Raw genomic sequence first — 22,261 nt, forward strand, 5'->3', positions numbered from 1 at the left:
GCTCTCATACTACATGGAAGGGGGTAACATTGGTCTGATCTTTCATTTTCCAAAGACAATGGTCTGATGTGTGTAAGGCCACATACACACATCAGACTATAGTCTTTGAAAAATGAAAGATCACAGACCAATCTTACCACCCTTCATGTAGTATGAGAGCCATACTCTACACAGTCTTTTCTATGGAGCTGAACTCCCCATCAGAAAAAAGTCTTTGCAAGATGCTGCACACACAGATGCTGTACACATGCAAAAGATCAATATCTGCAAAAGATCTGTTCCTAGGCTAAGTGGGAAGCGGCGCTAGTGGGTTTTCTAAGCTGCAATATTCCAAAAGGGGATTCCACAAACCTTTTAATTGAATAAATGTAAAAAGAAGGAACATGCGCTTCTAAAATATCAACTACTTTTAATCAGATACTCAGATAAATCGATAAAAATGTATCTAAAAGGATCCTATACTCATAAAAGCAATCCACAATCATACCTCCATACCATCCACACAGTCATACACAGTGCGTGACCTGCCGCATATAGCCTTCCAGCACCAGGAAAACTTTGGTTATTTTCCAAGATGCAGTTCACTTTTGTTTGAAAGAAACTCAGGTTGCAACGTTACAACGACCATAAGCATTCAGGTCCTTCAGACAAAAAGATTCAATGTGTCCATAGGAGAGTTTTATATGCTGTCCACTGTTATAAATAGAACTCTAGGATTAGTCCTCCCAAGGTTGTACTGATGATCTATTTTATGCCTCTTGGCTATGTACAAGATTGCTCATAACATTGATCCACTCAAGGTACCTTAAGTTAGATGATCGAGTCCTTTTCTTCTGCTACCTGCGTAGCTGGGAACTCCAAAGCTCTCTGTCTAGATTGCGGTGATACCCGGCGGCCTACGTCACTTCCTTCTGGCAATCCCAGTGGTGACGCTCGCTCTTCCGGGGTTTCCGCTTGTAGTGTCTTTGTTGTCGGTGACGTCACCTTAAAGATATAGGAGCCTGAGGTGAAGATACCGACACTGTCTTCCGTGTGTCAAGATATTCAAGAGCTGTGAACCGTGGAAGCGATCAGCGGCTGCACTTTGAAAAAGAGCTCCTATATCTTTAAGGTGATGTCACCGACAACAAAGACACTACAAGCGGAAACCCCGGAAGAGCGAGCGTCACCACTGGGATTGCCAGAAGGAAGTGACGTAGGCCGCCGGGTATCACCGCAATCTAGACAGAGAGCTTTGGAGTTCCCAGCTACGCAGGTAGCAGAAGAAAAGGACTCGATCATCTAACTTAAGGTACCTTGAGTGGATCAATGTTATGAGCAATCTTGTACATAGTCAAGAGGCATAAAATAGATCATCAGTACAACCTGGGGAGGACTAATCCTAGAGTTCTATTATAACAGTGGAGAGCATATAAAACTCTCCTATGGACACATTGAATCTTTTTGTCTGAAGGACCTGAATGCTTATGGTCGTTGTAACGTTGCAACCTGAGTTTCTTTCAAACAAAAGTGAACTGCATCTTGGAAAATAACCAAAGTTTTCCTGGTGCTGGAAGGCTATATGCGGCAGGTCACGCACTGTGTATGACTGTGTGGATGGTATGGAGGTATGATTGTGGATTGCTTTTATGAGTATAGGATCCTTTTAGATACATTTTTTATCGATTTATCTGAGTATCTGATTAAAAGGAGTTGATATTTTAGAAGCGCATGTTCCTTCTTTTTACAAAAGATCTGTTCCTGCCAAAAATCCATTCCTGCAAATTGCAATGATAGTCTATGAGATCTGCAGATCATCATACACACATGATTTAACTGACATTCATCTGCAGATCAAGCAATCATCCGCAGATCTGAAAATCCATCCTGGTGGATCTGATCTGCAGATGATTGCCAGATATGCAGATGAATGTCAGTTAAATCATGTGTGTATGATGATCTGCAGATCTCATAGACTATCATTGCAATTTGCAGGAATGGATTTTTGGCAGGAACAGATCTTTTGCAGATACTGATCTTTTGTGTCTGTACAGCATCTGTGTGTGCAGCATCTTGCAAAGATTTCTGTCTGATGTGGAGTTCAGCTCCATAGAAAAGACTGTGTAGAGTGTGGCTCTCATACTACATGGAAGGGGGTAACATTGGTCTGATCTTTCATTTTCAAAAGACTATGGTCTGATGTGTGTATGTGGCCTAAGAGCCTTAAGGCCTGGAACCCACTACAAATCGCTGGAATTTTTAATAAGCGATTTCATGAGCGGTTTCCGGCGCTTTTGGGATCGATTTTAAAAAGTGTAAGCTTTCTGCCAGCGATTGTGTAGCGATTTGCGATTTTAATTCTGATTGGTCCTTTCAATGTATCAATTTTATTTACAGTTTGCAATCGCACACAAATCGCTATGTGTAGCGATTTGCCAGCGCTTTAGTACATTACATTGAAGCGCAAATGCTTTCAAAATGCTGCATGTCCTGCGATTTGCGATTTTACTAATCGCAATCGCTACTGTGGAATTTGTTACATTTATTTACATTGGCAGTGCGTTTAGGGAAAGCGCTAGCTATTCAAAGGGCTCCCCAAACGCTCAAAAAATCGCTCTAGAGGGTTCCAGCCCTAATAATGAATTCTATCCAGCCCTCATTTTCCGCTTATTTGCTCTCTTCACACTTTGAGCCAATAGAAATGAAGGAACACCTTGAATTACATCATTTTATTATCACCCATATTACAGAACAATGTGACCTAATAAACATTTACTTTGCCTTCCCTGTAGCAGCCATTGCCTATAAAATGGCTCTATGTAGCTGGCCCCTCCTACCATCAGCATAAATAAATATCCCATCATGTTTGGTTAGTGCTACATTTGGGCTGCAAAAATTAAGGTTTGTGCTGCTTTTGTGTTGATAGGAACTTATTTTTCTTTAAACAAAAGTTCACAGATGTGACGCTAGTATGGTGGTGCCAATGCTACCAGTTTATGTTGCAAAAAAAAAAAAAAAACATCATTCTATCTTATATAGTTTGAAATATTAACTTTTTTTTTTTTTAAAAAAGGTAAAAAGTTCACGCAGCTGTATACTACTGTAGGTGGTGGAGTGACCTAAATGCTGACAGAAGGGAGGTTCTTGTCATCGAAGGTCAGTGCCTAGCAGCAAAGCAGCTCCAGATTCAGTCACCAGAGATGAGCTCCTGATGAATTCCGATTGGGTTTCATTTGAAATTCCTCCAGATAATTAGTGCAGGTGAGCAGGGGTTAAAGGGACACTTAAGTAAAAAAAAAATAATGAGTTTTACTCACCTGGGGCATCCAATAGCCCCCTGCAGCTGTCCGGTGCCCTCGCCGTCTCCCTCCGATCCTCCTGGCCCCGCCGGCAGCCACTTCCTGTTTCGGTGACAGGAGCTGACAGGCTGGGGATGCGAGTGATTCTTCGCGTTCCTGGCCACAATAGCGCCATCTATGCTGCTATATACACCATATAGCAGCATAGAGGGTGCTAATGTGTCTGGGAACGCAAAGAATCACTCGCGTCTCCAGCCTGTCAGCTCCTGTCACCGGAACAGGAAGTGGCTGCCGGCGGGGCCAGGAGGCTCGGAGGGAGACGGCAAGGGCACCAGACAGCTGCGGGGGGCTATTGGAAGCCCTAGGTGAGTAAAACTCATTTTTTTTGTTTGACTTAAGTGTCCCTTTAACTTACCCAGGCTGCAGTCTTCTTTAATCCATTCCAATTCATGGTCATGTGACTACCACTGCTTCCTCCCGGGTTGAAGGAGGAAGCGTGTTAGTCATGTGACATGACTTGGAACAGATTCAGGCCTCCTCATATATCAATGCGTGCAGGAGCCGTTTCCTGCACGCGTTCTATGCCCTGCGGTGTGTCGTCAGGAATCTGCGGTGCGACGCAATCAGCGGTGGTAGCTATTAATTGAACCCGACGGAAAACGCCGGCTCCCGGCGGATCGGCGCTCCCGGGTCCGTCGGAACTGCAACGCACCGTACCGCAGCATCGGGTGTGAAAGGTAAAATGAAAGTCTATGGACTTTCATCTTACCTTGGTTAACGCAAAAAACTGCCTTTGCGTTACAACGCAGTAAAGGGCTCTGGTGTGGAAGAGCCCTGAAGAAGACTGCAGCCTGGTTAAGTTAACCCCCGCTCACCTGCACTAATTATCTGGAGAAATTCCAAATGAAACTTATTTGGAATTCATCCGGAGCTCATCTCTGTCAGTCACCACCAGTGCGGGTAGGGAGCTCGGACCTTACTAGCTCAAACACTGTGCGCAATTAAACTTTAGGAATCAAATCTCAGCTATATATAAGGAATATTGCAAAAATTAAGCTCCTCTTTCCTACAGAGGGTCTTCCAACCCTAGTTCACGCCTTCATCACAGCATATTGGTAGGTGAACAGAGGTGCCAGAAGGATAAAAGTACATAAAATTTTTAAAAAATTGCTGGGAGGAAGTGGTGGACTCGCCTCCGTTAAAGCAGACACCAAGGACTGTAAATGTATAGATATACACATTTATTTGAAAATACCCAAAAGATGCAACGCGTTTCGCGGGCACAGCCCACTTCTTCAGGCAATAAGAAGGGGATAAACAGCAGCAATTCAGTTATAGCAAGCAGAGCACCTCAATTCAATTCCCTAGACGACCTAGGCCCCGGATACCTGAAGGATTTGTTGCAACTGCATCACACCTTCCACAACCTCAGATCAAAAGGATCCAATAACTTGACCACCCCCAGAGTCCAACTAAAAACCTCTGGAGCCAGAGCTTTCTGTCATGCTGTCCCTACCCTTTGGAATGCCTTGCCAAACTTAAGACAGCTCCAACCCTGGACATTTAAATCAAGACAGAAAATCCACCTGTTTAGTCTGGCATTTATGATCATATAACTATTCCCCCTGTACACATCTCTATGTATCTGATCTGAGACAAGCTTATGTGCTTTGGGCCCTACAGGAAAAAAAGCACTTTACAAATGTTTTCTTGTTTATAAAAAGTGAATATCTCAAACTATAAGGATGGGATGATTATTTTTAAAACACAAATTGTCAAATACAGCACTACCCCACCATACCGGTTTCATGGCTTTGGCCTATTGTAGGGGGTGGGGTGGGGGGTGCTATCTTCAACGAAAGCAGCACAGAGATTGTGTGGCCCCCACTAAACACTGACCAAACATGAATTTATTTGTGGAGATTGTAGAGAACCACGTTCCAAGAAGCTCAATGAAATATACCAGACTCTGTCAGACAACAATTAAGGCATCAGTTTAAATAATACTCAGACTTTAGCATTCACACACAGATATGAAGATGGGCAGTAATGAAGCTCTTGAGTGTCATGGAAGATTTGCAAGCTTTTCTAATGGGACAGTACAGTAGTAGTTTGCAAGTGAAAGGACAGTATGACTGCTTGTCTCCAGAGACGTGACTGCTGCCTATTGGGTTAGTACTGCTATGTACACACCTCAGATCTCTTGTCAAATGATCTTTAGGCCTGAGGCTAAGTTCACAGCGGGATGTTAAAGTCGCACGTTAAAACATTTAACGCAGAATAGCGCACTGCAATGAAAAATCAATGCCCTGTTCACAGTGCATACGTTGTGTTGGTGACAACGCTGCACGTTAAGTACTGCATGCAGGGTCGTTATACACATTATTAGCTGTGTTGGACTGTTTGCACGTGCTCAGTAATGACTTGGAAGCATACTTTTCATTGCCTGTATGCTCTACCGTATATGTTGTATGCGATGGTAACACTGCGTTGCGACTTTTTTGGCATGTTGCGTTGTTAGTTTGCGTTGTGACATTAACGTTGCATCAAAACGCAACGTCCCACTGTGACTCTAGCCTGAAACCCACTAGGAGGGCTTTGTGATGTGAAAAACTTGCTAATGTAATGCTATGGGTGTGATCCCACCTGAGCGATGTGATTGTATAACAATCCTCCATAGCATTGCATTAGCAAGAGCTTATCAAATCACCAGCGCTTACAAAAGGCTGCTAGGGGGTTTGAGCACACCTTAGGGCGACATCGCTGGCCGGCCTTTACAGACACGTCAGCTATGTAGCAGACTGTGTTTTGTTGCTATGCGGAGGGATATGCGTTTTGTTGCTATGCGGAGGGATGAGTGAGCGGTGATTGCGTGATGTCATGCGGGGGAGCAGCGCAGACAATGTGATTGGCTGTCGCAGGGTTGAGTTGATCCACCAGGCAAATCGCTCGCGGGTTTGGGCGTCGGCAGTCATTTTACACAAGCCTATCAGCTCAGGTGGTTTGTCCGCCTTAGGCATGTGTGCAGGCCTTTAGAACTTGTTCCAAAACGATCCCCCAAGCTGATCACTGTACAGACATCCTCCTGGGTGAGCGTCGTGTATTGCTCTACAGGGGGAGAGAGGTGCAAGAGGTGGGAACTTCCTCTGCAGGGATCAGAAAGCTAAGGGGACAATAATGCAACCACACAGCGCACTAATAGGGAGTGACTATCCCTGCTCCCTACTAGTGAGCTGTGTGCTTGCATTATAGCATCTTCTACAGCCTGAAAAGGATCAAATACATTAGCTGCTGCATTTGGTCCATGTTAAGAAGGATAAATCTGCATAAAAGTACCTTAGAAATTATCAGTGGGGCTGGTCAATGAAATTTTATTTGTTGGAAAACCGTGTGCAGCTTGGAATGGGTCAGTCAAAAACCGCAGTGAATTTAGTCTACAGTCCCATATGCATACCCTTAAAGTGAACCCGAGGTGAGAGTGGTATGGAGGCTGCCATATTTATTTCCTTTTAAAGTGAACCTGAATGTACGTACGTAGTACGCACACCAGGGCTGTGGAGCAGTTTTGGGCACCTGGAGTCAGTGGTTTCAATAAAGTAAGGAGTCGGATAATTTTTGTACCAAATCCAAAGCCTTTGTAAAAATTAGACTAAGGAGTCTGAGCCATTTTGGGTACCCGGAGTCGGTGGTTTCATAAACGGAGGAGTCAGATGATTTCTGTACCAACTCCACAGCCCTGACGCATACTGACGAACGTGGCCAGGGCCGCGCTGGCCCGAAACTGAGCCGCGGCGGAGGACCGTTGAATACCTGAGTGGGCACAGGACATTTGCAGGGGGCTGGTGGAAGCCTCAGGTAAGTGAAACTTCATTTTTTTTTCCAGCTCAGTTAAGGTTCACTTGAAACAATACCAGTTGCCTGGCTGTCCTGCTGATCATCTGCCTCTAATACTTTTAGCCATAGCCCCTAAACAAGCACGCAGCAGATCAGGTGTTTCTGACATTATTGTCAGATCTGACAAGATTGGCTGCATGCTTGTTTCTGGTGTGATTCAGACACTACTGCAGCCAAATAGACCAGCAGGGCTGCCAGGCAACCGGTATTGTTTCAAAGGATTCCCTCCCGCCCCTCAGAGTCCATGGTTGGCCACATGACTGGGCATCCCTCCTCTGTGTGGGGGGAGGGATTACATGGTCAGTCACATGACTGGGCATCCCTCCTCTGTGTGGGGGGAGGGATTACATGGTCAGTCACATGACTGGGCATCCCTCCTCTGTGTGGGGGGAGGGATTACATGGTCAGTCACATGACTGGGCATCCCTCCTCTGTGTGGGGGGAGGGATTACATGGTCAGTCACATGACTGGGCATCCCTCCTCAGTGTGTGCGCTGTAAAGCTTCCTATGTGCGTCGTCAGTCTTTGGCTTCTCCTGTGTGTCTTCAGTGCTTCAGGAATGACTGGCTCCCTGCTGTAGCTCCTACGATACTTTGTGCGTTCCATTATAAATTAAGCATAGGCTAAGTCTATGTCGGCCCTCAGTGGGGTTTGGGAACATGTCCGTCCACGTAAAAGTTTCTGGTGATTTTGGGCAGCGTGAACTCTGCCCCCTCCAGTTCTTTAGTGAGAATGATCTGACATCCGAGTCTAGAGTTCTCCTGTAACAAGGGAGCCATGTCCAGCATGTCGTCTTCCCTGCAGAAGAAGAAGAGAGGAGAAATCAGTGTGACAGCATAAAGTGTAACTGTCGGGCATAAAATCAAAAATCAATTCTTTATTTTTATCTGGTAAACAAGTACGAAGGATGCTAACCAGGCAATTCAAAACGGTAAAATCACTATTGCTTTTCTTGTTGATAAAAGATCATTCCCCAGTTTACCTGGCTCTTATTTGGTACACAAAAAGGAAGTTGCAGGGCATGCTGGGTTGTCCTTTTTACTTCTCTTCATACTTAACTAATGCAGCCTGATTGGCTGAGGCCTCTTTCCCTCCTGTTTTCCCCTCCCACACCTCTGTTCCTCTCTGATTGGCCAATATTTCTCATGCTGAGACAATGCACTTTCTATAGTGGAGGGCAGGGAAATGCATACACAATCAGGCAGAGGAGACTAAGGGAGGAAATTACATCAGGATTGTCTTCAAAATAGCCACAGTTAAAATGGGAAATGCTAAGAAGGATTTTTTTTACTGTAGAAAAATCACTTAAATCAAAATGTGGACAGTGCAGTTATGTAAGAAGAGCAAGGATTTTTCTACCTACATATGTGTGCTTTTTTTCTGAGATAGTATGGCTGACAGCTCCTCTTTAAAGAACATGCCAGAGGCAGTGGATGCCTTAAGGCTGGTTTCACACCAGGACGTTGCGTTTTAGGGGACGTTAAGGTCGCATAACGTGCCCCTAACGCAACGCCTGGTGCTCCCTGCTTTGGACGTCAGAGTGAGCCGCGTTGTGCAGCTCACTCTGGCGTCCGTGATGCCGTGATGCGCACTCTTGGACGCATGCAGCATCACGTGGTCCCGCCGGCCAATCGCCGCACAGAGCGGCCGTTCCAAGAAGTAAACACTGCACGTCACTGAGTGCAGTGAATATTAATTAGCCATGTGCCTGGCCGCTCTCCGCTCCTCCCCAATGTTACTGAGCATGTGCAAGCAGTCTAACGCGGCTATGCCGCTTACAAAGTACTGCATGCAGTACGTTGTCTAATGGCGCAGCGTTACTGTGTAACGCAACGTGGGCACTGTGAACAGCCCATTGATTTTTCATTGCTGTGCGGTGGGGTGCGTTACAGGCTGCTCTAACGTGCGCCTGTAACGTCCCACTGTGAAACCAGCCTAAAGGATAACTGTAGTGAGGGGGAAATGAAGGCTGCAATATTAATTTCCTTTTAAACAATACCAGTTGCCTGGCAGCCCAGCTGTTCTATTTGGCTGCAGTAGTGTCTGAATAACACCAGAAACAAGCATGCAGCTAACCCTGTCAGATCTCACAATAATGTCAGAAACACCTGATCTGCTGCATGCTTGTTCAGGGTCTATGGCTAAAAGTATGAGCCAGAGGATCAGCAGTGCCGCCAGGCAACTGGTAAATAAATATGGCAGCTTTCATATCCCTCTCACTTCAGTTGTGCAGGTAGTCCCCGACTTACGAACGCCCGACTTATGAATGACCCGCCGACACGTTTTTCAAATTGGACTTGTAGTTTTTAAGAAAAATCAATTTTGAAAAATTCAAAGAAAAAATGGCTTTTAAACTTGTATTAGCAGGTATAGAGGGCAGAGGTGACACAGAGGGGGACACTGGAGGCACAGGGGGCAGAGATGGCACAGTGTTCTGACTTAAGAACAGATTCAGGACGAAGTTACAGTCCCTATCTCGTTCATTAACCGGGGACTGCCTGTACTTCAATTCTACTGCAGCAATCTGATGAGATTACAGGAAGCCTTAAAGGACACCTGAAGGGGGAGTGATATGGAGGCTGCCATATTTATTTCCTTTTAAACAATACCAGTTGCCTGGCTGTCCTGCTGATCTTATGTCTGAATCACACACCTGAAACAAGCATGTGGTAAATCTGCGTAGTTTCAATAATAGTTTAAAAGGAGGTAAGTGTCAGGCTCCACAACCCTCTCAGTTCAGGGGTGCTTTCAGCTAGTTATCATTACACATGCCTGATTCATAAAAAGTTTTCACTCATAACAAGCAGTACATAACTCGAGAATAAAGCTAGGCACACACGAGATAAAAGTCTTTGCAAACCGAATAATCAATCTGCCGCATAGGTTTGAAAAATAGATCTTTCTAACGATGTTGTACTCGATCCGTTCTTGCTGATGACCCAAGTAATGCTTGTGTGTGTTGTCTATAAACGTCCTTCTCCTTCATGCACGCACTATGTACAATAACGTAAAGAGCTATCTGGCGCTCTCATACACACCTTGTTTAACCATTTCTGCCGCCCGGAAGTGAAGCTCACTTCCGGGCGGCTGCTCTGCTGCGCTTCGGGTGTGCCCCCGTGGTGTCCCCCGGTAGCCCTGGGATCAGTGAACGGGAACATGATTCCCAATCACCGATCCGTGTCCCCAGCAGAAAAACCGAAGCGCTCTTACAAGAGGCTTCAGTCTTTCTGCACGCAAAAATTTCCGCATCCCCCTTGTGCTTCCGCTTAGCGAGAAGCACAAGGAGGGAAAAAAAACCCCTCAAAGGTGGCCATCTTGTGGCCAAATAGTAAAACTACATCTACATATTTTTTACATTACAATGTACACATATAATAACATTAAAAATTAACTCTTTATTTCCCACACCAAAATATTACCCAAATAAAATTTTTAATGGGAAAATAAATAAATAATAATAAAAAAAAAGATAAATAGTTACCTAAGGGTCTGAACTTTTTAAATATGCATTTGAAGGGCGTATACTACAAACATTTTTTAAATTATAAGATTGTAAATAGTGATGGACGCAAAACGGAAAAAATGCACTTTTATTTCCAAATAAAATATTGGCGCCATACATTGTGATAGGGACAAAATTTAAATGGTGTCATAACCGAGACAAACTGGCAAATAAAATACATAGGTTTTAATTATGGTAGCGTGGATTATTTTAAAGCTATAATGGCTGAAAACTGAAAAATAATGAATTTTTTCCATTTTTTTCTTATTAATCCTCTTAAAATGCATTTATAAAAAAATTATTCTTAGCAAAATGTACCACCCAAAGAAAGCCTAATTAGTGGCGGAAAAAACAAGATATAGATCAATAAATTGTGATAAGTAGTGATAAAGTTATTAGCGAATGAATGGGAGGTGAAAATTGCTCCAATGCAGAAGGTGAAAAATCCCCGCGGGCTGAAATGGTTAACACACAACCATCATCAGATGCACCGGGATAAATTTGATAATTTACCCAGCAGGAGAGTAAATACATCGGTTGCCAGGTTACTGATCAGCAGGTCTTGCCTTTTGTGTCTTCCTCTCCCATGTCAGTAGAGATTTGCACATTTTTGCAGTAGGGATGGTCATTGATGTACAAATTATTTTGAGTTTATGCAGCATTATGCAAGTTTTGTATGCAAATTTATGCAGCTTGAAATGAACCAATCAGATATTGCTGAGCTAAAATTTGATTAGTCTATTTTCAAGCTGCATAAATTTGCATAATCCTGCATCAACGCGAAATTTGCATCTCATTGATCATTTCTACTCATTGTAGTTTGCAAGAGTGTTCCCATGCATGTTTGTCTAATGGCAACATGCGTTGGCGTGTTTATTATATACATATACATACAAGCCCCCCGAGGCTTTTTCACTGGCCCCACAAACCAAAAGGTATGGCCCACTGCACCCTTAAAGGGACACTGTAGGGGGGAGGGGGGGTCGGGGGAAAAGGAGTTAAAGTTACCCGGGGCTTCTAATGGTCCCCCGCAGACATCCTGTACCTGCGCAGCCACTCACCGATGCTCCGGCCCCGCCTCTGGTTCACTTCTGGAATTTCAGACTTTAAAGTCTGAAAACCACTGCGCCTGCGTTGCTGTGTCCTCACTCCCGCTGATGGCACCAGGAGCATACTGCACGGCCTGTGCAGTATGCTCCTGTGCAGTATGGTCTGGGCCTGCGTAGTATGCTCCTGGTGACATCAGGGGAAGCGAGGACACAGCAACGCAGGCGCAGGGGTTTTCAGACTTTAAAGGCTGAAATTCCAGAAGTGAACCAGAGGCGGGGCCGGAGCATCGGTGAGTGGCTGCGCGGGCACAGGATGTCTGCGGGGGACCATTAGAAGCCCCGGGTAACTTCAACTCATTTTCCCCCGACCCCCTACAGTGTCCCCTTAACTATCAGTGGCCCGCATATAGACTAGATTTCCCCAGCTGCCTTTGAAGGTCGGTAAATTACCGCAGCCCATTGAGCGGTAGAGTAGAGAAGTGTGGCGATTCTCTCTTTTGCCCTGCACAAATGACTCAGACAGATGACTCGCACAGACTTACCCTGCCTGCACAAATGACTCACACAGACTGCTCTCTGGCTCTCTCCAGATGACTCAAACAGACTTTGGCTCTCTGCACTTTTGCATTCATCAGAGCTGTCAGAGCTGTCGGTAACTACCGTTAGGCTTACCGCTTGTTGCAGGCTTTATGAATTGACATTTGCTGACAATTTACTGACATGTGTTGGAGGTAACTACAGCCAAGTCGGTAATTTATCTCCCTGGTCGGTAATGTCAGCTTTTCATGCGGTAACAGCCTTTATGAATTGACACATTTCTAAGTGGTCGGGAAAATCTGCTGTTTTCAGCATTACCGCATGAGGTAATGCTTTATGAATCGAGGCCATACTGTTTTCTAGAAAATGAACATATGTATAATGACTGTCAATTGCCATTTTAAGCACTTTTATTGGCCTGATGAAGCGGGCTCAGACCAGCGATACGCATTGCCTGTGCTAAATAAAACTTTTTGTTTACACAAAAGTTTTCGTCACTGAGGTAAGCCACCTCAACTTTTTTCTATTTTATTCTGTTTTTAAATGGTTTTATACATACACCAGGGCGCCTCTTTCTCCATAACGTGCTTCTTTATAAATGTATTTCTCTTACACAATACACAGTAATAGGGGCTCTGGTTTCTCCAGTGAAAGGCATATGAGGTCTTGTTGATGGATTGTGTAATGGCTGTGTAATGGTTAAGGGCTCTGCCTCTGACACAGGAGACCTGGGTTCGAATCCCAGCTCTGCCTGCTCAGTAAGCCAGCACCTATTCAGCAGGAGACCTTAGGCAAGTCTCCCTAACACTGCTACTGCCTATAGAGCGTGACCTAGTGGCTGCAGCTCTGGCGCTTTGAGTCCGCCAGGAGAAAAGCGCGATATAAATGTTCTGTGTTTGTTGTTGTTGTTTGTTGAGAACACATTGCTCACACAATAATGGCATAATGTTTGTGGAATAATGTCGGGATTACCTCTCATCCGGCTCAGGAAGCTTCTCAAAGCACTCAGGGCTGACGTAGACGTGGCATGTGGAGCAGGCAAGGGACGATTCGCAGGCCCCTGAGTGTAAAAAGCAGCACAATATTTTTATAAAGACATCAAGAAATGGATCATTACAGCTTAAAGTGAAGCTTAACTGAGCAACAAAGAAAAGTTACACATATCTGGAGCTTCCACCAGCCAACCCCCCCCCCCATCCCCCCTGCAGCCACCCTGTGCCTGCGCTGGGACAAACCAATCCTTCGGTCCCCGCAGGCAGACAGTTTCATTTCCGGCGACTGGCCAGGCCAGTGCGACTGCATAGCGCTGGTCACACATGCCTCTCGATCACGCTCCCGTTGCCAAGGGCGTACTGCGCATACGTAGTATGACAGCGCGTGCGCAGGATATCCACGGCGATGGGAGTGCGATCGAGGGACGCACACGGACAGGGCTGCGCAGGCGATCTGGCCGCCGAAAACGAAACTGTCTGCCTGCGAGGGGCCAGAGGATCAGTTTGTACCGGCACGGGCACAGAACATCTGCAGGGGGCTGGTGGGAGCTCCAGATAAGTGAAACTTTTTGTTGTTGTTGCTCAGTTAAGGTTCACTTTAACTGGGGTGAAAAAAATAAAATAAAATTATCTGGTGGGACAGACAGGCTCCCTTTAGTCCCCAGTCTTCTCATGATACTATCCTCCCCAGGAAGAAATGCTTAAAGAGAACCTGTAACAAAAAAAAGTTCCCCTGGGGGGTACTCACCTCGGTAGGGGGAAGCCTCAGGGTCCCAATGAGGCTTCCCCCTCTCCTGTAGCTGCAGGCAATCCAGCGCTGGCTCACCCGAAGTCTCCGGCAATCCTGGCTCGGCAAGCTACATTTAGTTACATTTCCTGGCTCCAGTGGGGGCGCTGTTGTGGCTCTCAGCTCGTAGAGGAGCAGAAATGGCCGATCTGTGTCGGGTCCACTCTACTACGCAGGTGCAGGAGACTTGCACCTGCACAGTAGAGCTGCCCGACAGCGATCTGCTATTTCTGCCTATCTCCGAGCGGAGAGCCGATACTGCGCTGGAGCTGGGAAGGTAAATATTTACATCCCCGCCGTTCAGAGGGCCAGAGCGAGACCGCCGTGGGACACAGGAGGACGGGGGAAGCCTCGACAGGATCCGGAGGCTTCTCCCACCCGAGGTGAGTACCCCCCAGGGGATCTTTTTGTTGTTACAGGTTTTCTTTAAAGGACAACTGAAGTGAGAGGGATATGGAGGCTACCATATCCATTTCCTTTAATACAATACCAGTTGCCTGGCAATGCAGCTGGTCCTCTGCCTCTAATGCTTTTAGGTACAGGCCTTGAACAAGCATGCAGCAGGTCAGGGGTTTCTGACATTATTGTCAGGTCTCACAAGATGCAAAGACAACCAGCTTGTACTTAACGCGGCAAAGACAGTTGAGCTGATAGTGGATTTCAGAAGGCTCCCCCACACACTCGACCCAGTCTCCATTGAAGGCACCGACGTCTCCAGGGTGTCAAGTGTCCGCTTTCTAGGTGCCACTATCACCAATGACTTGAATTGGTCTGAGAACACCACCAAGGTTCAGAAGAAGGCCCAGCAGAGGCTATTCTTCCTGAGGCAGCTGAGGAAATTTGGGATGCCGCGAGAACTGATGACAGCTTTTTACACTGCCACCATTGAGTCTATACTTTGCTCCTCCATAGTCGTATGGTATGCAGGCGCCACTGCGAGTGACAGACTCAAGCTCCAGAGAGTAATAAATACCGCAGAGAGAATCATTGGGTCATCCCTTCCACCTCTGGACCTCCTACACACCTCCAGACTGTGGTCGAGAGCAAATAAAATACGGAACGACCCCTCCCACCCCGGCAGTCGCTACTTTAACCGCCTGCCTTTGGGTCGCAGCTACAGATCCATCCCCACCAAGACCACCAGACATTTAAATACTTTCTTCCCCCAGGCCATCCGCCTGCTGAACTCGAGCTCCCACCCTCGCGAAACATGATAGTCTCGCACTGCGGCCCAAATCAAGTGGCACCCTTTATCAAGTTATGCCTGTTATATAATCTTGCTGCTGCTCAAACAATATAGTTGTTATTATTAGTTTTATCTTGCATTCTCTATATCTCTGTCTGTCTATTGTCTAAATGCCCCTTCCACATGTAACAAAGTTTTTTTTTTTTTTCTATGCCGTGTGTACCACAAAAAATTCCGGGTGCGATGCCTGTCGTACTCGGCGAATAAACTGATTCTGATTAGCTGCATGCTTGTTTCTGGTGTGATTCAGACACTACTGCAGCTAGATAGAGCTGCAGGGCTGCCAAGCAACTGGTATTGGTTAAAAGGTGATACATATGGCTGCCTCTCACTCCTTTAAATTGGTCCCTGGTCCTACCATGATATCAACCGCCTAAGAAAACTATTTTCCTCAGTCCATGATTCTCACCTCTCCAGTCTAGTCGCTGGTCTATGATACTCACCTCTCCAGGAGGACTCACTCCCAGGTCTCCAATGATACTGGGAGCTCAAATTACACTAGCTCATCACTTGCTGAGAAGGGAGAATTAGACAGGCTGTTCTCTGCGTTCTTCTCTCCTGTGCAAGAGTTTAGGTCTGCTTTAAACACTGACAAAATGAACATGAAACACTGAGACTCATCTGATGTCTTTTGATTGCATATTTGCACCTCACTAAAGCTAACTGATAACATATTTGTATTAACCAAGTTGTTGAATTCTTTTTCCATTCATAACCTTTTTCGTTTCAGTGTAATTTTGCACCTGGAAGTGGAACTAGACCAAGTACTTCTTCCATAGGACAAGTGACAATGATTCTGAGGAGCACAGGGGAATATTTTAGAATGCAAATTCCTTCCCATGATAACATTAATTGAAATCATGAAGTCATGTTCATGACTATGAACATTTTAGATTCACACTGAAGGAATCCAAACGATGAATGAACACATGTGGAAGTATAGTACATAACCAAAAAGTGTGAAACAACTGAAAATATGTCATATTCTAGGTTCTTCAAAGTAGCCACCTTTTGCTTTGAGTACTGCTTTGCACACTCTTGGCATTCTCTTGATGAGCTTCAAGAGGTAGTCACCTGAAATGGTCTTGAAGGAGTTCCCAGAGATGCTTAGCACTTGTTGGCCCTTTTGCCTTCACTCTGCGGTCCAGGTTACCCCAAACCATGTTGATTGGGTTCGGGTCTGGTGACTGTGGAAGCCAGGTCATCTGGTGCAGCACCCCATAACTCTCCTTCCTGGTCAAATAGCCCTTACACAGCCTGGAGGTGTGTTTGGGGTCATTGTCCTGTTGAAAAATAAATGGTCCAACTAAACGCAAACAGAATGGAATAGCATGCCGCTGCAAGATGCTGTGGTAGCCATGCTGGTTCAGTATGCCTTCAATTTTGAATAAATCCCCAACAGTGTCACCAGCAAAGCACCCCCACACCATCACACCTCCTCCTCCATGCTTCACGGTGGGAACCAGGCATGTAGAGAACCATCCGTTCACCTTTTCTGTGTCGCACAAAGACATGGTGGTTGGAACCAAAAATCTCAAATTTGGACTCATCAGACCAAAGCACAGATTTCCACTGGTCTAATGTCCATTCCTTGTGTTCTTTAGCCCAGACAAGTCTCTTCTGCTTGTTGCCTGTCCTTAGCAGTGGTTTCCTAGCAGATATTCTACCATGAAGGCCTGATTTACACAGTCTCCTCTTAACAGTTGTTCTAGAGATGTCTGCTTCTAGAACTCTGTGTGGCATTGACCTGGTCTCTAATCTGAGCTGCTGTTAACCTGCGATTTCTGAGGCTGGTGACTCGGATGAACTTATCCTCCGCAGCAGAGGTGACTCTTGGTCTTCCTTTCCTGGGGCGGTCCGCATGTGAGCCAGTTTCTTTGTAGCGTTTGATGGATTTTGAGACTGCACTTGGGGACACTTTCAAAGTTTTCCCAATTTTTCAGACTGACTGACCTTCATTTCTTAAAGTAATGATGGCCACTCGTTTTTCTTTACTTAGCTGCTTTTTTCTTGCCATAATACAAATTCTAACAGTCTATTCAGTAGGACTATCAGCTGTGTATCCACCTGACTTCTCCGCAACGCAACTGATGGTCCCAACCCAATTATAAGGCAAGAAATTCCACTTATTAAACCTGACAGGGCACACCTGTGAAGTGAAAACCATTTCAGGTGACTACCTCTTGAAGCTCATCAAGAGAATGCCAAGAGTGTGCAAAGCAGTAATCACAGCAAAAGGTGGCTACTTGGAAGAACCTAGAATATGACATATTTTCAGTTGTTTCACACTTTTGGTTATGTACTATACTTCCACATGCGTTAATTCATAGTTTGGATGCCTTCAGTGTGAATCTACAATTTTCATAGTCATCAAAATAAAAGAAAACTCTTTGAATGAGAAGGTGTCCAAACTTTTGGTCTGTAATGTATATATATGTTACGGCCAGAACCCGAAGTCTGGCCACTTCGGGTTCTGGCCGGTCAAATCTAGAAGTGGCCAGCTGATGCGGCCAATGTCAGAAATAAACTGTACCTCCGGACTTTGGCCGGCCAGAACGCGTTCTGGCTAAGTGTGGCCGGCCAAGTCCCGAACTGCCGCTCACCTCTCCTCCCCCGCTGCCGCTAGCCAGACCTCACATCAGGACGACCCGGACCAGAGAGGTAAAGAGAGGCAGAGCAGCGCCGCACACGCGACCCGCAAGACGCTTACACTTCCATGCAGAAGTGACGTCATTGCTCACTTCCGCATGTGAAGTGTATGGGTCAGGGCGAGTAGCGTGCGCGCTGCTCTGTTTCTCTCCGCCGCTCTGATCTGGGGTCTGGAAATAGCGCCGGCTGCCCCCCCAGTCATGCAAGGCAAAGCAGCCAGAAAAGCCCCCACAGCCATGCAAAACTACCCCAGCATGCACAGTGCCCAGCAAAGCGCCCAACATACACCCCCCCCCCCCCCAGCCATGCAAAACGGCCAGCAAATCCCCCTTCCCCAGCCATGCAAAGCGACCAGCAAATCCTTCCCCCCAGCCATGCAAAGCAGCCAGAAAAGCCCCCCCGCCATGCAAAGCAGCCAGAAAAGCCCCCAACCCCCAAACAGCCATGCGAAACTACCCCAGCAATGCACAGTGTCCAGCATATCAAACCCCAGCCATGCAAAAACCCAGCAACTCCCCCCCCCCCCCCCAGCCATGCAAAGCGCCCAGCAAATCCCCCCAGCCATGCAAAGCGCCCAGCAACCCCCCCCCCCCCCCGCCATGCAAAGCGCTCAGCAAATCCCCCCAGCCATGCAAAGCGCCCAGCAAATCCCCCCCGCCATGCAAAGCGCCCAGCAAATCCCCCCCGCCATGCAAAGCGCCCAGCAAATCCCCCCCGCCATGCAAAGCGCCCAGCAAATCCCCCCCGCCATGCAAAGCGCCCAGCAAAGGCCCCCCGCCATGCAAACGCCCCCCCCTCAGCAAAGCCCCCCCTCTCCAGCCACGCATAGCGCCTAGCAAAGCACCCCCCAGCCATGCATCCCCCTCTCCCCTGTGTCACCTGACTGCCACAACAGAGCAGCTAATTTAAAAGCACAGGATGTTAACAATATGTCTGCTCCCAAGAAAGCAGGATGTAGACACACTGCAGATTTATTGCAGGATTTGTATCAGCTGTAAGTAACAAATAGAAAGAAGTTCCCAGTGCCATTCATGGTGCTGGACAGGACCCGGGATGTTCTGGGATTTTTGCGTTTTTGGACTTTGGCCGACTGACTTTGGCCGGTTCTAGCACTGGCCGGCCAATGTCAGAAATTCCCAGCATTTTGGACTTTGGCCGACGTCAAATCGGCCAGTTCTAGAAACGGTCGGCCAATTCTAGAATTGGCTGATTTCTGGTTTTGGCCATAACATTATATATATATATATATATATATATATATATATATATATATATATATATATATATATACATACATACATACATACATACATACATACATACATACATACATACATACATACATACATATATATATATATATATATAAAACTTTTTCTTTGATAGGCGTTGTTTAACCAGCTAGACTGTGCCTGCTAAAAGTCGAATGTCACTCACCTTCCAGTTCAATATTGTACCGATGAGCCAGGAACAGGACGCTCTCCCCAACCTTCCCTCTGGCAGGGATGCGCTTGCCCTCCCGGTCTATAAACACAACCTCTACCCTGCATGAGATAAACAGAGGCAGTCAGATACTAGTTACCCATTATCAACCCTAATATTTATTTACGGTGCCCTTACAGTCAGAGACATTTACTTGTCAGATTTGATCACTCTGATCAAATTTGCCCAACACGACACCCAACATTTTTTCGTGGTCAGAGGTCAGGCTAATAGCTCCTATACTATATAAAGGACTTTTATAGGAAGATTAAAGGATACTGGAAGTGACATGTGACATGATGAGATAGACATGTATATGTACAGTGCCTAGCACACTAATAACTAGGCTGTGTTCCTTTTTTTCTTTCACTGCCTGAAAGAGTTAAACATCAGTTATGTAAGTGGCTGACTCAGTCCTGACTCAGACAGGAAGTGCTACAGTGTGACCCTCACTGATAAGAAATTCCAACTATAAAACACTTTCCTAGCAAAAAATGGCTTCTGAGAGCAGGAAAGATATAAAAAGGGTCAATAGTTCATAGATTTTAGCTTTGGCATACGTCAATGAATGTGTAATTGAGCAAAAACAATAAAACAGTTAAAACTTAAAAAGTAGATTTAAATATAAAATTAAACTGTGGAATATCATTAAAAGTTATTTTTAGGAAAAGGAAACCGATACAATTGTTTATTTCATTCTTTTATTTTCACCTCTGGTATCCTTAAAGGGAGTCTGACGTTAAATAAAAAAAAACACAGATACCTAAGGAGAGGGAAGGCTCTGGGTCCTACAGCCTTCCCATTCCTCCTATGGTCCCTGCGTTGGGTTGGAGACTGCTCTCTCTGCCGCTGCTCCCGAAGGCGGGCCACTCTGTACGGCGCAAGCACTTGGGCCCCTGAAGACTGCCAAAGCCTCCCGCAACGGCAGAGAGAGCAGCCTCCGACACATCAGTGGAACACGGGGAACGTAGGAGGAATGAGAAGGCTCTATAGGTAAGTATCTGTTTTTTTGTTTTTGTTTTTTCTTTAACTTCTGACTCACTTTTAACTCAAAAGTATTACAACCAGGCCCGAATTTACATCACAGGAGCCTATAGGCTCAGATGTCCTGGTACCTTAGACTCCGCCCTCCTTGAACCTACAAAACCCCACCAAACTGCACTGCAAGTGTACTGGCTGACCCAGCTGTCACTTCTTTTTTAGTTCCCTTGCCTGTTATAGGTAGCTACAGGTGCCCCTTACTATTATTTATCTAGAGCTATCCTCAGTATTAAGTATCTACAGGTGCATCCGAATGAAGGGAGATCTGGGCTGTGGAATGCTGAGACCCAGGTGAGTAACCTCCCATTTACTCTCCACTCACAACTCTTAAAGGACAACTGAAGTGAGAGATATGGATGCTGCCATATTTATTTCTTTTTAAGCAATACCATACCAATATCCTGCTGATCCTCTGCCTCAAATACTTTAAGCCATAGCCCCTGAACAAGCATGCAGCAGATCAGGAATTTCTGACATTGTCAGATCTGACAAGATTAGCGGCATGCTTGTGTCTGGTCTACCCGGCAATTGGTATTATTTAAAAGGAAATAAATATGGCAGCTTCTATATTCTTCTCACTTCAGTTGTCCTTTAATAGGGAAGGCAGAAGGGAGGCACATGGGGAGAGGAGTGGGCCGCCTTTCCATTATCAGGCGCCTGTAGGCACGTGCCTACAGAGCCTTATGGCAAATTCAGCCCTGATTACAACACCTAGAGTCAGTTATGTGGGTTATAAGACCACTGTTAGCCACAATACAGATTTGTTAAATGTATCCCTTATTAAAATAATTACAATACTCAGACCAGAATCGTTTTATATAAAAATATATTCCTGTAGTGTACTTATCACTGCTAACGCTGCTCTCCCAGGCCCTATGCAGAGTATCAGCGCAGCAAAGTGCTCCAACACTCACCTCTCCAGCTGGCCACACTTCCTCCTCTCTGCTTTCGTCATCACCTGGTGCCCTTAGTGACCCCATGAACCAGCGGTGTGCACGAGTCCACACATACCGCCGGGTCAGAGCGCTTTGCTGCGCTAATACTCTGCAGGGGCCCCAGGGAGAGCTGCATTAGCAGGGTGGACACCTGGTGGAGCGGCAGTAATTGGTTTTTAATGGATTTCATGCTGAAATCTTTCAAAAATGGATGTGCAGGGTGTGGCAACAATAGATCCCTCTCCGATCAGATGTTAGGGCAATGAGGCCAATCCAAACAGACAGGAAGTGCCGCTGATTGGCCCATTTCCAAGCGACACACCATGTGCATGAAATCTACAGACATGCCCGAATTCTCAGCGCCTCTATTGGTCACAGATCAATACAGATTTAAAGTATAGGCAAAGTGTGCTAGCTAGTGCTGCTCCTTCAAAGCCGGATTGCCACCATAAAAATCAAATTTCAACAGCAACAATTAAGTGATAAAGATATTAATCTTGCATTCCAAACTTTCTCTGCTGTTATGGTTTGGTGTTATCACATACTTTAGGAGCACTGGCCCTTTAATTGCCATTGCCATTCAGTTGCATGCTGGGGTTCTTTTTATCTATAATATATTCCTCCTCTTCCTTTTGACTGGAAAGACCTGGTCCCCGGTTCTGAGTGGGACAAAATCCTTCAGCAGACCAACCCATATGGGCTAATCGGCAAGAATGTCAGGTGAGATTATTCCAGGGTTGGCTAACCTGTTTTCTCTAATTGTCTATTGAGTGTGCCCCCCACCCTCCCTTTTCCCCCCTTGTCCTTTAGAGACATGACAACATGAATCATACACTACAGCTCTGTCAGCAATATGTCACTAGTATGAC

At 45.8% G+C, this 22,261-nt stretch overlaps 1 protein-coding gene across 5 annotated transcripts in view; it reads right to left on the reverse strand.

Annotated features, from left to right (window-relative positions):
* Nucleotides 1-4,502: 4,502 nt before the first annotated feature.
* The window catches only part of FDX2 (ferredoxin 2), a 29,626-nt gene continuing 11,867 nt past the window's right edge, over nucleotides 4,503-22,261 (reverse strand). For all 5 annotated transcript variants that reach the window (XM_068252219.1, XM_068252210.1, XM_068252227.1 and 2 more), the window contains exons 4-6: nucleotides 19,372-19,478; nucleotides 13,233-13,320; nucleotides 4,503-7,970 (exon numbers count right to left, since the gene is read on the reverse strand). In XM_068252219.1, the coding sequence (XP_068108320.1) occupies nucleotides 7,814-7,970; nucleotides 13,233-13,320; nucleotides 19,372-19,478 (352 nt within the window). In that variant the 3' untranslated portion in view covers nucleotides 4,503-7,813. The remainder of the gene's footprint in view (nucleotides 7,971-13,232; nucleotides 13,321-19,371; nucleotides 19,479-22,261) is intronic.

The sequence above is a fragment of the Hyperolius riggenbachi genome, chromosome 1 (genome assembly GCF_040937935.1).
Source record: "Hyperolius riggenbachi isolate aHypRig1 chromosome 1, aHypRig1.pri, whole genome shotgun sequence".
Classification (NCBI taxonomy): domain Eukaryota; kingdom Metazoa; phylum Chordata; class Amphibia; order Anura; family Hyperoliidae; genus Hyperolius; species Hyperolius riggenbachi.